This window comes from Hippocampus bargibanti, linkage group LG11, assembly GCF_051943395.1.
Source record: "Hippocampus bargibanti isolate YZ-2025 linkage group LG11, ASM5194339v1, whole genome shotgun sequence".
NCBI classification, from domain to species: Eukaryota; Metazoa; Chordata; class Actinopteri; order Syngnathiformes; family Syngnathidae; genus Hippocampus; species Hippocampus bargibanti.
Window position 1 is genome coordinate 17626563 of NC_142744.1, and position 14869 is coordinate 17641431.

General features: G+C 41.4%; 1 protein-coding gene across 1 annotated transcript in view; it reads right to left on the reverse strand.

Moving 5' to 3' along the window:
* Positions 1-12534, reverse strand: part of LOC148891822 (solute carrier family 22 member 23-like) — a 68292-nt gene extending 55758 nt beyond the window's left edge. The window contains exon 1 of the mRNA XM_089007383.1: positions 9556-12534. Within this exon, the coding sequence (XP_088863509.1) occupies positions 9556-9999 (444 nt within the window). The 5' untranslated portion in view covers positions 10000-12534. The remainder of the gene's footprint in view (positions 1-9555) is intronic.
* Between the last annotated feature and the right edge of the window lie 2335 nt (positions 12535-14869).

The following is a 14869-nucleotide window of genomic DNA, read 5'->3' on the forward strand; positions in this document are numbered from 1 at the left end:
AATCCAGTGAGAGGAAGAGAATATACTGGATGCTTTCACTTTGCTTCCATCTGCAGTGTGGATAAACTCTGGAGAGCAGGAGACGATCACTGGTCACTTGATCTGGTACATCGGCACATTCCATTCAACAATTCTCATTCCCAATTCTTTGCTACTTACTACTGAGATGGTGTTGAACAACTTATTTTTATAAACACAACGATAAATGTGGTTATTTCGGTATTACAGGTCACGCTAACGGGCGGCCCGGTAGTCGAGTGGTTAGCACACCGGCTTCACAGTGCAGAGGTCGCCGGTTTGCGTCCCGGTCCGGCCTCCCTGTGTGGAGTTTGCATGTTCTCCCCGGACCCGCGTGGGTTTTCTTCGGGTCCTTCGGTTTACTCCCACACTCCAAAAACATGCATGGCAGGCAGATTGACCACTCCAAATTGTCCCTCGGTGTGAGTGTGAGAGTGACTGTTGTATGTCTTTGTGTGCCCTGCGATTGGCTGGCAACCAATTCAGGGTGTCCCCCGCCTCGTGCCCGAAGACAGCTGAGATAGGCTCCAGCATCCCCCGCGACCCTAATGAGGAATAAGCGGTACGGAAAATGAGATGAGATGAGAGGTCACGCTAACGCGAACGCAGCAGCAAGTGTAGCATGAATGAATACAATGAATACAAGTTTATTTTCCTCTTTCAAGTGAACCTAATTACACTTGCACCCTTTTGTTTACAGCGACACCTTGTCAAATTCTCACTAACAAGTGAACTCATAAACTTATAAACACAATTTGGTGAATTATAAGTATGATTACCACAATAATGCAAACACAACTGTGGCTTTATCACTTCAAATTATTCATGCTACATTAAGCAATTGAAACATTTGGGCTGCATTTCATTACCTCTGAACATATCTCAACATTACATTAAAATATTTAAACAAATACAAACAGTACACGAAATAAAGTTTTCCAACAAAATCAAAACATTTCCGATTGTGTTTTGAATTGCATTGTTGATACATGTATTTGAAATGTAAGAGGAAGCAAGACCTCAAAATACATTCAGGCAAGCATGAGAGGAAGAAACAAACTAAACTTCTTTGTCAACCAATCAGTAAAATGCAGTAAGTCAAGCTCCACCCAAGTTGTGGAGATAACACGAGCTGGTCGCTCAAGGTAAAGATGCAAATAGTGACATGGTCAATGTTGAGCATGTGACTTTCACAATGTCAGATTTTATATTGTACTAACTCATGCATTTGAAATTTAAAAGTTTGTTTCCATGATTACTGTCTGTAAAGAATAATGATTTAGTAACTTAGTTACTTTTAAATTGTAGTTTTTGGAATTGGGGATTAATTTATTTAATGGTGATTTTTGTATTTTAAAAGGAAAGTGAAAAACTTAAAAAACTTGTCAGGAAGTTGTTTCGAGGATACTCCAGCTAAATTAACTTTACGTTATGCGACAGCATTTCACAAATACCAATAGTTTTCCAGGAACCTCAAGACTGGCAACTTCAATCCAATCCACCAGAAAAATCATATTAAAATAATGTATCATTCACAGAAAAAAAATCATTAATACATCCATCCATGCATTTTCCAGAGCGCTTTATCCTCATGAGGTTTGCAGGAGGTCTGCAGCCTATCCCAGTTGACTTGGCATGAAATAAGGGATTCAAAGTTCAGCTGATATGCTCATAAAATACTGTGAAATGTATTGCCTAGGCGAGTTCATGTTAGCCTCTATTGCATATTCTGTGTGTGAGTGCGTATGTTGTGTGTGTTGTGTTTACAAGCATGTAATTAAATTCACACTGTTGTTATCTTTTTACAGATGAAGAGAAAATAAACCGATTTTTTTTCTGCAATTTTAACACCAGTTTTTAGTTTGATGAGAGGAATTATACAGGGAATTGTCCATCCATCCATTTTCCAGACTGCTTTATCTTCATTTGGGTTGCTGGAGCCTATGCCAGCCGTCTTCGGGCACTAGCCGGGGGACACCCTGAATTGGTTGCCAGCCATTCGCAGGGCACAGACAGACAAACAACGCGGGCCCGGGGAGAACATGCAAACTCCACTCAGGGAGGCCGGAGCAAGTCTTGACCTCACGACCTCCGCACTGTGAAGCTGGCATGCTAATGACTCGACTAGTGGGCTGCCATCATTAATACAATAACTGCAATATCGTGGCACCATGCTGTCACTGTCACTGGTCAGTTGTGGTCATATGACAGTACTCTGATTTGAGGATATGGTACCGTGTCTTGTTTGCTGCTTTGTAAAGCTGTCAAAATCATCAAAACCAATTATCAAGTTAATTAACTTGTATTTCAACACTTCAGCGTTTTGAGCGATTGTTGAACTTTAAAATTGGCAATTGTTCTACAATTATTGTTTTCAGACTACAGCACAGTATTTGATTAATTGGTGAGTTCATCCATTCTAAAATTATTTGACAATGATCGCCCTACTGTATTGACCAACTCAAGTACACCAGACACTAGAACAGAACTTAGTAGGCTAGCCTAATTTTTGAGTGGAAGTTTCTCAAATTTAAAACTGGCTTATGAATATGGCTGGCTCGCATTAACATACATTTTTTTCTAGATGTGTACTCTGAAATGTCTAAATTATGGAAGGATGGCGAATCTGCAGTGCAATACCAATGTCATGTCCCCACCATTTGTGCCTAACTTTAATGATGAATGACGTAATTGAACCCCACCTTGGGAAATATTCACTGCTTTTATCAGAAACAAAATTGACACACAGGGTCCTCATCGTAAGATTAATCTTTTGCGAACACCGGCGTCATTCGTCCACGGGTGACGCTCACCCGTGCACCCTGAGTTGCTGCACCCCTGAGCGCATGGGGTGAGTGGGCGGAGGTCACCTCCTTTTTACAGCTGTGTGTCTGACACTGATCAGCATCAGGCAGGAGGGGGAGTTGAACAGCTGGCTAAACAGAGCAAGGTGCACTCGGTGCAGTGTGGGCCTCTTCACGTCATGGGTGTTCATCCGACAGTATCATCTTTCACATCTGAGGCCCGGCCACTTTTTATGTAAAAGCCTCCTTATCACACCCAAACACACCGACGTTGGACCGACGATGCTCTTGGGTCTCGCTCTAATGTTGCAGACTCCAAGTGTGAGTCGAGAAGTGTTCGTTACGCAAGAGGGTAATGATACATTCTCATTTCAGAGGCTCAGTCCAATTAAGACAGACCCTGAGGAGGGCTTTGACTCAATTAGAGCGGGTCTCCACATGAACCACTTTGGATCCTTTGCCACGTTTTGCAAATGTTACTTTCAGTGCCAGCAAGGAAGGGACTGAAACTTAGCAAGCAGTGCTAATGAATCATGCCGCCGATGACAAGTGGTAAAGCCAGCAAAGGACTAAATCTAAAATAAATCTAATAAATAAAACAGCTTCCAGGGCTTGTATTTCATGCCATTTTATCAGGTGGAAGTCTGTGTTAATGTGTTGGAATTCTTTGAAAACTCAATGTTGGTTATTGTGTCGAAGACCAACCAGAAAATGTAAATTGTAGCAAAGTAAAATAACAAATATATTCAAATGAAAGCAATAAAAAATACAATCAATCATAATACACAGCAGTTCTTCCTGCAGTACATGTGTTGACAAAGAGTGCACAAAAGGAGATAAGAGTTGAATAGAAGACAATAGTGGCTATTTGTGCTCTTTGAACTCATTCACTGCCATTCACAAATTTATTCAAGAATTAAAAATATGACGTAGAGCATCATTCACTAATTAATTCGGGTTTAGTTTTTTTTTCTTGCTTGAGTGCTGATAAAACCCTGGCTAGACTTCTGGCAATGTTTTTTTCTACCGCAAAGGGGCAGAATTTCCGGTTTTTTCTATGTTAGTGCTTATTTCCAGCTTCAGCTGTTGTTAAAACGTTATATAAACGTTTATAAAAAAATGTATGTATTGCGTTGTATTTTGGACAACACCCCATATGATTTCAGAATTAACTATTTTTTTCTGATGAAAGAAGAGAGTCTAAGGGTTCGTACGTTGCATTGAACGTTTATGTAGTCCTAAAACTCAATATTCTGTGGGCCCTGGAATTCAAGCCATAATGACAAAACCTCTGTGAATGAGTTAATATAACTGTTTTCCATAATTTTATGTGTGTGTGTGTGTGTGTGTGTGTGTGTGTGTGTGTGTGTGTGTGTGTGTGTGTGTGTGTGTGTGTGTGTGCGCGTGCGCGCGTGCGTGCTATATATATATATATATATATATATATATATATATATATATATATATATATATATATATATATATATATATATATATATATATATATATATATATATATATACAGTAAAGTCTCGTTATATCGATATATCGATAGTCCCGGTTATATCGATACTATTTCTATGCACGCACGGAGAAAATTACATGCAAACAGGGTCGGATATATCGATAGTCCCGGTTATATCGATATTTTTTCGGACTCCCTTGAATATCGATATAACGAGACTTTACTGTGTATATATATATATATATATATATATATATATATATATATATATATATATATATATATATATATATATATATATATATATCTAATGTCTGGACATTAGGGATATATAAATAGGGCCGATACGACCAGTCAGACTTTAGTACGCTGACGAAGCCTCTTGGATAGGAGGCGAAACGTCTGAAACCTTCAAAATTGTACAGATGACGGCTGAAGAAACCTTCTCATCGATTAATTGTTTTTATTCTATTTGAATGGTTGGAAATTGAAATTGCTATTATATTTTGGTTAATTACACAGCCTCATCTGCCCTACACACTTGGAAAGAAGTAGGTACTAGAAATGGTAGCACACCCTACCAACTGAAAATAGCTCATGATTTGACTCTTGCAAACTGAAAACAGAATGGTTGACCATCGTGACAACTTTTCAAATATTTTAACATGCTCTCAGTGAGTATTGTCCTGTATCTCAGGGAATTGAATTTTGTTTGAATGATCTCATTTCAGCACTTCACTGTTTGAGGGCCTTTCCGCCCAGCTGAAGAGTGAGAACTCAGAGTACAGTGTAGCCTCATGTTGTTCACACATAATCATTAGGGTCCAGTCACATGGAGCCTTGTGTGCGTGCGTACGTGCATGCATTAGGCCAGTGTTGACACTTGCCTTACTTACACAGTGTCATGGGTAGCTGAACTGAATTGTGACCACGTAGTCCAAACACAGGCGTAAACGCAAAGTCATCAGGTTCCTGCTGCTCTGCCACATCCTATTTTATCTACTTGGAGACAGGAACATGTGGCAATGCACACGAGGTGGGGGTCAAGTGGGAGAGGCAACGCACTCTACGCAAATGAAGAAGCCTCCAATGAGTTAATCTCTTACCTTTTATTGCCAAGTAAATGTGCAGCAAAAAGTCTTATCTGTAGTGCTTTTAGAGGAAAATATATTTACCGTTCCTAGTTCGGCTAGATTTCTAACAAATAGCTCAGTGGGCAAAATCAGCATGTGTCTGTGTGTGTGTGTGTGTGTGTGTGTGTGTGTGTGTGTGTGTGTGTGTGTGTGTGTGTGTGTGTGTGTGTGTGTGTGTGTGTGTGTGTGTGTGTGTGTGTGTGTGTGTGCGTGCGTGTGCGTGTGTGTGCGCGTGTATGTGTGTGTGTGTGCGTTATGCTTGGGCATAAATGACTGCTCCACAGATTTTAGAGGTGGGGTGCTTTCTGTAATTTTCCGACTACTGCCAACCATCTGTGCGCTGCTATCTCGAAAACAAAAGTAGGTTGGCTGGCATGACATGTGACATTTATCACACAATCATTCAAAGAGCCCAGTGGCAATGACTGACATGTACTATTTTTTCCTATTGCAATTCAATGACTTTGTCAATTCAGCCTATCAACAAAAGAACGTCCCAAAATGTGGGACACAGCCATGCACAAGAGAAATGTTGTCATTCAGTCAACTTGTATATTATTTTACTCCTACTGGTGAACAACAGCAAGCGATGCAAATATTCTGGTAGTATCGCACACAACTAGGACAGAAAAAAAATTAACACAATTATTTCAGAATTGTTCTTTTTCGGGTTGTCGTCCTTGGATTACTTGCTATTGCTAAACAACATGGTGGGAATAACAGTAGAGCTGTCTTAAAAAATGATTGATCGAATGTAATCAATTTTCATTTCCATATGTCAATATTAATTCATAAAACCATAAACTGACCATACTGTTTCCTGATTTCTTATTCCAATTAATTAATGTGACTCATCAAGATCTCGCCAACATTAACAGTCGCATATAAAAAGCACTGAAATTAACGCTCAACGGCTAGAAAGTAGATGGATATAAGTATTCGGGTTTCAAAAATAAAATTTACAAAAAGGGGGTCAAGGGTGAGACGGAAAAGTAGGCAAGATTTGCTACTTGAAAGTGAGCTATTGTGGAAAGACAATGAATCTTTGAAGGAGACTCAATCCGGCGCAAACAGTCCTGACCAGCCCCGAGGCAGGCACAGTGGGAGATGCTTTGGTTTGTTAGATTGAAATTGTGATTGTTTTGTTTTGATAGGTTCATGATCAATAAAAAAAATATACAAATCATACAATTACATTAGATTCAATTTTTAATGTAAATAGTCAGATTTATACAAGTAGTGGTAGTTAGAGCAAGATTTTTCCACTAGTGGCAACACTGATTCTTCTGAATGTTTTCCACATTGGAATAAATTGGGAATTTGTAAGATTCTGAAGTGAAATAAAAATCTATCAAAGTGTATCAAATCAAGCCCTTGAGAATCGAACCGATGTTGGGAATCTGAATCGATCCTCAGCCATCCATCACTGCCATGTCCTTTTTTTACCATGGGCAAAGTACAGATGACGGCTGAAGAAACCTTCTCATCCATGGGCAAAATGCAACCGTAAATGACAAATTCTGGCAAGTGACCTTGCCTCTAGGTTGACAAGGTTGCATGGTTGAGGCTCTGACTGACCATTCAAGCATGTAATGGCATCATCATGACATTCTCAGTGTTTATGCAAAGGGAACACAAATACAGAATGCAGAGAGGTGACACCAGCATGAGAGGATGAGCCACTGTTGAATATTGAATTACGTAATCACTCCCAATATATTTTACCACTTAAACTGGGTAAATTCCTCCATTCAGCCCAAATCCCATCTCATTAAAATCAGTAAAGGTCTAAAACAGGGGTCGGGAACCTATGGCTCGCGAGCCATATATGGCTCTTTTGATGATTGCATATGGCGCGCCGATAAATATTACATATTATAATACACATTGTCTTTTTTTCGGCGTTCATTTCCCGTTGGGGCTGCAGTTCGCGGAAAGCGCAATTTTGATTGGATGATAGTGGCCGTCATGTTGAAATAGGTAAACGGCCCTTTAAATGAGCACAACTTCAGTGTGAATGCACCGGAGCATTAGAGGAGAGAAAATGTTCTGATTCTAATTTGCAATGAAACAATACCATCGATGAAACAGTCGAATGTCAGTGACATTTTAACAAGCCCCATGTTAACGTTAGCATCGACATACTTCTGCCAGAAGTAGATTGCAGATAGCAAGTGTGGAAGCTTATGACCCGTGTGCAGGCTAGCTAGCAGTAACTTCGCCTCTGGACCGGCAAATTGAATTTCATTCCGATCGTTTTCCTGGATTTTTACCAAACACGAGGAACGGAAAACCATCCATGTTAACGGTGTGTACTATCACAAAGTTATGTTAAATAATACATTGATATTTTGTTGAAGTGGCCATGCGAGCGTTTGTATGTGCGCGCGCGCGTGCGTGTGGCTCTCGCTGAAAAACATTTCTAAATATTTTACTTTTATGGCTCTCTTAGTCAAAAAGGTTCCCGACCCCTGGTCTAAAATAAAACATAGGTGTCAAACTCAAGTCCCGGGGGCCTGATCTGGCCCGCCACATCAATTTATTCGGCCCACGAAAGCAAATCAAGCATGTCAAGTTCCATGATGCTAGTTGAAGTCCGAACCAAAATTTCAAATTGTCGTATGAAAACCACAATAATAGTCGTTATTCTTGACTTCAGATTTGAAAATAAGTCATTCATTAATTAGTTGTGCGCTCTGTATGTAGAATGTGGAGGGAATGAAACATTCTAATGGCTTCCCCAAATTCATAACGGCCCTTGAGAGGAAACTGTAACTAAAATGTGGCCCGCGGCAAAAAAATTAGTTTGACACCCTTGTTTTAAAGATCATCATCACCTGTGGGGTTTTCTATAGATACTCTGGTTCCGTCCCACATTTCAAAAACATCCATGGCAACCGGTTAAAGGTGTCCTCCGAAAAATGATTGAAATATTGACTTCTGATGTTGTGGTACACTCGCCTGAATTGTGTGGGGGCATGTAGGGAATGGCTCCCACTGGGTTACTGTGCGGATGTGGGCATGAATGGTCATTTGTCTCTATAGGTGCTCTGCGACTGACTGGTAACCAGTTCGGGGTGCAGTCTGCCTTCCATGCAGAGTCAGTTGTGATCGGCTCCAGAAACTCCCCATGACCATCTTTCGGATAGCGGGTGTTGAAAAGGGATGGAACTGTATGTGCCGTAAAATGTGTGTTATAAATCTGTGTTATGAATAAATCAATCATTCTGACCAAGAGATGTAATCGATTACTGCTCAATTGCGTCCTGAGTCGCTGTAGATTGTTTGCTTTATTTAAATCAGACATTATTGGATACAAGTAGATGGAATGTTGGCATTGTAGCGGACATAAGCCCAGGGTATCCCAACCACCGTTGGAGCAGTAACGCTTCAAAGCTTGGCTTAAAATCAGACCGATAAGCCTGCAAAACTCAACCGGCATTTATTTGCGGAATCTGAATAAGTTCCTCTTGCCCGCCTGCAGCTGCGAGCTAATCAAATTGCACTTTCATCTCCATTAATTCTAGTTGTCGGGCGTGTGTCGATGATTTGATTACATTAGTCCATCGTGTTTATTTTACACACAAATTGCCCAGATTTTAATTGCTCTGCAGATACGAGAAAATTACAGCATTACATGGTTATTGGATCGACAACATGACACGACATTAAAAAGCCCCCCAGAAAGAACTCCTCAGGTATAATGTAAGTCACAGGGCAGGTGGTGCATGGGCAGTGGTGGTGGGGGTGATGTTTGGTCAGGGGTTGTATTATTCCAGAGTGTGCGTACAAAAGACATTTGCCCGAAATCGAGCGGCTCCTGTCTATTATGTCTTCTTGATGCGCCGCTGCCAGCGGCAAATACCACCGGGCCTGTCGGGAAGGTGACACCAAGGGTCCGGATAATAAATGTGGACTCTTGTCAAGAGGGCAGAGTGGCAATGTTGCAGTGGCAATCATAAAGACATGCTTTGGGGGACACTCGTGGGGCAAAACGTTGAAATGGAGCAGGTGGTCAGGCACAGAATCCGGCCCTATCACCACCCATCCTTTCATTAATTTAATGAATGAATGAATGAATGATGAATGAATGAATGAATGAATGAATGAATGAATGAAAAAAAAAACAGCTTACCTTCGTAACAACGTTCTGTACAAGGCCAGTGTGCAGCTCAAAAGTCCACGCGTTGCACAGGCACTGCGTGTTGTCGCCCGTGTCGTTGTGGACGCCAGCAGTCCGCCCGCTGCCGTTTTGGGGGCCACCCGACGTCCAGGAATGGGCCCACGTCACGTTTCCACCGGCAGTCGTAGTGGGGGTGGTGGAAGTGGTGGTGTTCGACAAGGGCTGGATGCATGTATTGTTGGGCTGAGCCAGTAGGAAATTGTCCGAGTGCTGGCTGAATCCGATGAAGAGCGCCGGGATCCATGTGAGCAGAATCAGCTGTTTCTGGTACTTCCCGAAGCCACCAAGAAACGGGAGGACGGCGCCGTCGATGCGCGTCAGCGGGCCAGTTGAGGACGACGTGCTCTCGGGGGACACGAAGCCGTTCTCCGGTTGATGGTCGTCGGTGTCGGCCATCGCGCTTCCGCCGGTGGATGCCTCTTCGGCTTGTGTTCGGGAAGGAGGGGTTGAAGCGCGCGCCCCCCTCCAACACCACCGCGACGAACACCACCTCCTCCTCCTCCGCCGCCGCCTCCTCCTCAACTCCCCCCACCCGGTCGACTCCACATTACGTCAATGCGCTCAGCTCCTCGCCGAATGCTTTGGAAGTAAGACTCATCTGTTGTAGGGAACCAATTCTTCTTTTTCCACCGGCGTGTAAGGCCGACGCGCACGCAGCGGTCCATCAACGATAACTATATGACTACTTTCCTCCCCGTCGACTGGTTCATTGTGTCGGTGCCGGCGAGTTCCCGGAAATGAGAGGCTGGTAACACACCTGGGCTGAGCATGAAGCCCCGTGCAAAGGCGGACTCACCTTACATGGCTCTCAGCAAGGGACGTCATCTGCAATCAAACAACCAAATTGACCTGGCATAATAATATGCGTATTACTGGTTATCAAATGTAGTAAAAATAATGAAAAGGTAATGTTTACAATTCGTTGACACAAACCGGTGTCTTTGGAGAATGTGATGGGTGGTTTTCGTTTCGTCGCTGACTTGAGTTCAACGTACACTGATCCCCCGCTGTCTCACGGTGTGGGGCCCATTCCGACCCGCGAATACATTTATATATAACATCACTATTATAGCTCATGTTTACCATTTCAAAATGATGCTCCCGGTGCTCCAAATTGCCTTATTCTGTCATACCCACCAATAGATTGCAGATTGTACAAATTTAGAACGAGGATTAAATAACAGATCCTTTTCTTGGGCGTTAATCGCTAGCTGTATTTGCAGACTGCTGACCACTGAAAACTGTCTGTGATGTAGGACAGGTGCTACTGAGGTTAATGTTTAATTTTATTTTTGCAACTTTTTTTATGCAACTACATGATAACAGTATTTTTATTATTATTTTTTTTACAAAATCAGAGTCACCTTAATGATGGGGGGAAGTGAAATTATTTCTTCTTGTGTCATTTTTGTCACACAAAAATGACATCAGAAGCAATTATTGGCATCTGATGAGTGGTTAGCACGCTGGCTTCACAGTGCAGAGGTCGCAGGTTTCCATCCCGCTCCTGCCCGAAGACGGCTGGGATAGGGTCCAGCATCCCCCGCGACCCTAATGAGGAATAAGCGGTATGGGAAATGGATGGATGGATGGATGGATGATTTAATTTTAACCTTTGTATTTTCGTACATGATAGTGTCTGTACTTTTTGTTAAAGCAGTTTAGTAAGTACTTCTACTTTTACCATAACACCCTGAATTTGCCCCCTACGAAAACCCCATCCTGTTATTTTTGACATACACTTAAATACAAAGGATGAGTACTTTAACACAGCTGCTTTTGAACAAAAGTGAAATACTGCCATACAACAGTGAAAGTCATTCCCTATGTGTCCCTACCCCTGCTGTCCAGTGACATAATTTCATTGGGCTTTGGTGCACCATTGGTTGCTCAGAAAAGTCTAACGAGCACCAAGAGACCATCCATACAAATGTGTCACATGGGTAGGAACCAAAATCTGTCGTGCATTTGTTTTGTAATTCTTACAGGGTGTTTTCAGAGTAATTTCCTGAGTGATCTCGTTCCTGCTGACTGCCTCTTTTCTGCTTGGCAACAAGAGGTCAAGTTTGACATGACCCCTAAGCATGACAATCGGACATTAACTAGTTAGCCATTTGATCTGCTCAAATTTGATTTCAATAATTCAGTCAAGTTACAGAATTAATATAGACTGTTGTTTCTCTGTGCTGTTTAGTAAAATGGAACCTCATATGTGGAAACTCAATTCATTCCAGGACACCCAAGCCGATTCACATTTCTGAACATATAAAATGTAAACATGTAAAAAAGAAATACTCTAGTGCAAATTTCCTAATAACTATAACTAGTTTTGCTGTGTGTTCGTGTAACGGCCTATTCCACAACCACATTGTCCCTCCATTCATTTTCCGTACCGCTTATTCCTCATTAGGGTCGCGGGGGGTGCTGGAGCCTATCTCAGCTGTCTTCGGGCACGAGGCGGGGGACACCCTGAATTGGTTGCCAGCCAATCGCAACAACCACATTGTTTCAATGAATATATTGTATCTCTGGCAATGGCACTCAAATGCAGTGACATTATCTCAGTCAAGACACAATATTGTATTGGACATTATTATAAAATGAAAGTGTCACCAAGTAAATGGGTACGCTGTGTAGAAGAACAAACTGAAAACCATTCATCTTCCCTGGGTGACAACGGATCACATTTGTGATTGAACATGTCAAGTATATAGTTTATGTATTTATTGCTTCATTAAGGACTTTATTAAAAAAAGACCTTAAGAAGCAATACGTCTACTGTGCATAATTCATTTGAGGTTAGTCTTCCATCATGGACCAAAACGGAAGAGAGTGCACATTAGTTTAGTTTAGTTTAGTTTATGACATGTAGCCTGTGGCTTCGTACAAGGTTGCCAAATCATCATGTTTGGGCTCATTAACTTTGCATTGGTAATAATAAAACATACATTTCACTTACGTTTGATTCTATCTGAGCCTTGCTTAAAACGAAATAGACTTTTTTTTCCAGGGGTGATACATCAAACAATAAAAACAATAATTGAGAGAATGGAGTAAAATTGCAGGAAGATTTGTGAATGGAACATAAAGCATGCTAACAAGTGCCATTTGCATGGAAATCAAAGATTAGGTAGTGTAAAATGGCAATAATTTCCTCATACAATGCAGACAGATATTTTACCCAACCCCAATATTTATTGAAGAAACCCTGTTAGCGTCGTACTATATGTGTGGCAATGCTTCCTTCTGGTGGTCATAAATTGTCATTACATGTATAGATCACCTTTTTTATGGAGGCTTTTCAGCATATAAGCGTTCTAACTGGTTGATGTTAAGGTTTGGAGTTTACAGAATTGTATATAAAATATTAAACTAACTCTCGGGCTGAAAGGAAGGGAACGAACATGAGATTGCTCAGGGACAAAACAAAAATGAGGTTGTGTTATAATAATAATAATAATAATAATAATAATAATAATAATAATACATGTCATTTATAAGTGCCTTTCAAAACTCTCAAGGACGCTTTACAGTCACAGTTGAGAAGATACACATTATTGCTCTGTGCAGGAAATTTGGAGTACTGTAACTGACTTCTCTTTTTTCAATTAGTACAATTGGTAATGCAGTATTTGGGAACAAAGTGTGGTATTTGGCACTTTTGCGCATATAATATACACAATATGCTGTGCAATCATTCAATCAGATCCAAACATTTTAAATTGCTCTCGAACTGCCTTTGAAGTGAAGAAACAATTAAAAAGGCATCATGACTTTCCTTCTATGCAAACACACCCCAAACAAAGCTGCGCCGTACAGACTTAAAGGACAACCAACGTCACTTTTTTGTTTCCTAACTGACATCAGAAAAACGTTTTATAAAATCTAAAATACCCAAAACACGCAGTATGATATTTTTAGTCAAATGCAAAACACCAATAACAATGACTTAAATTGTACAAAATCTGCAAAAAAATGAGCTGCGAATTGGGCATTTTCAGAAAGTCCCGCCCCTAGTTCGTGACATCACACCAAGACGTCTTGCATTGCTGGAGAAACAAAACAATGGCTTCAGATTATGAGAATATGCTTTCTTGTTACACATCCAGTTATGAATATGATTCAAGTAGTTCTGAAGAGGAAAGAATACATGTTTGCAATCGATGAAAGAAATTATTCTGTGCCATTTTGAGGCAACGTTGGGGGGAAATGGATCACCAAAAAAAGAGGCAGAAAATGGCGACTGAGCTCCTGTGAGGAATTAATCAGCCCGTTTCCACAGGCTGATAAATTCCTTATATGGAGCTTGGTCGCCCTCTTCTGGCTCTTTTTGCTGTAACATGATGTTTTCAGACCAAACAAGCACAGCAAAATGCATTGACGTGATGGAAGGACTGCTACAATGTGTCCTTTTTTCGGTCAGGGGCGTTCCTTCAGTGACGTCTCGTACAGACTCGTCACCAACTCAAAAACAAGACTTCCGGAATATTCAGCGCAAGTCTTAAAACGTAAAATATAGCTATATGCGGTGGAATCTTTGTAAAATACGCTCAGTAGAAGTCATTTGAGGCCATTTTACAAATTATGGACACAACTTGTCCGGAGACGTCGGTTGTCCTTTAAAACTAAGACACTTGGCTGTGGTCCAATAGAAACCAGTCAACCGTTGTTCCTGCATTTACATCCCGCTTGTGTGTTGTTTGTTGACGTTCAAAACTAGATTGTTCTCCTCCCTGGCAGCTAATGCAGGTGTGTCAGCAGACGCCCTGACCTGCGCCAGGTAGTGACTCAATGTGCGTGTGCGTGGGCGTGCGTGCGTGCGTGTGTGTGTGTGTGTGTGTGTGTGTGTGTGTGTGTGTGTGTGTGTGTGTGTGTGTGTTTCTGGGGGAGGGGGATAGAGAAAGAGAAGAGAGAGAGTGAGAGAGAGAGATTCTGGTTGGTACCCTTAAACCGGCTTGACGCGTGCAATACACAAAAGATTGGGGAAAAAACCCTGTAGGGTGTGTCTGTAATGAGTATGATTATTAGAAGCAAAGAGCAATGCTGGGACTAGCATTTGCTTCTGACTGTCCGTGTTAATATGAGATAAACAGTAAAATATACGGACGGGCCCATGCACGCTCAGCATAAAAAGTGGTGCGGCTTCATTTGCATGCAGAGGCAAGTCTAGTTTACTATGTTTAAGAAATTGGCTGATGGCATTGCATCTTGCTTGGTAGAGCGAGGGCGTTTTCTTTTTCAAGCCACCGGCGGCGCACCTGACAAT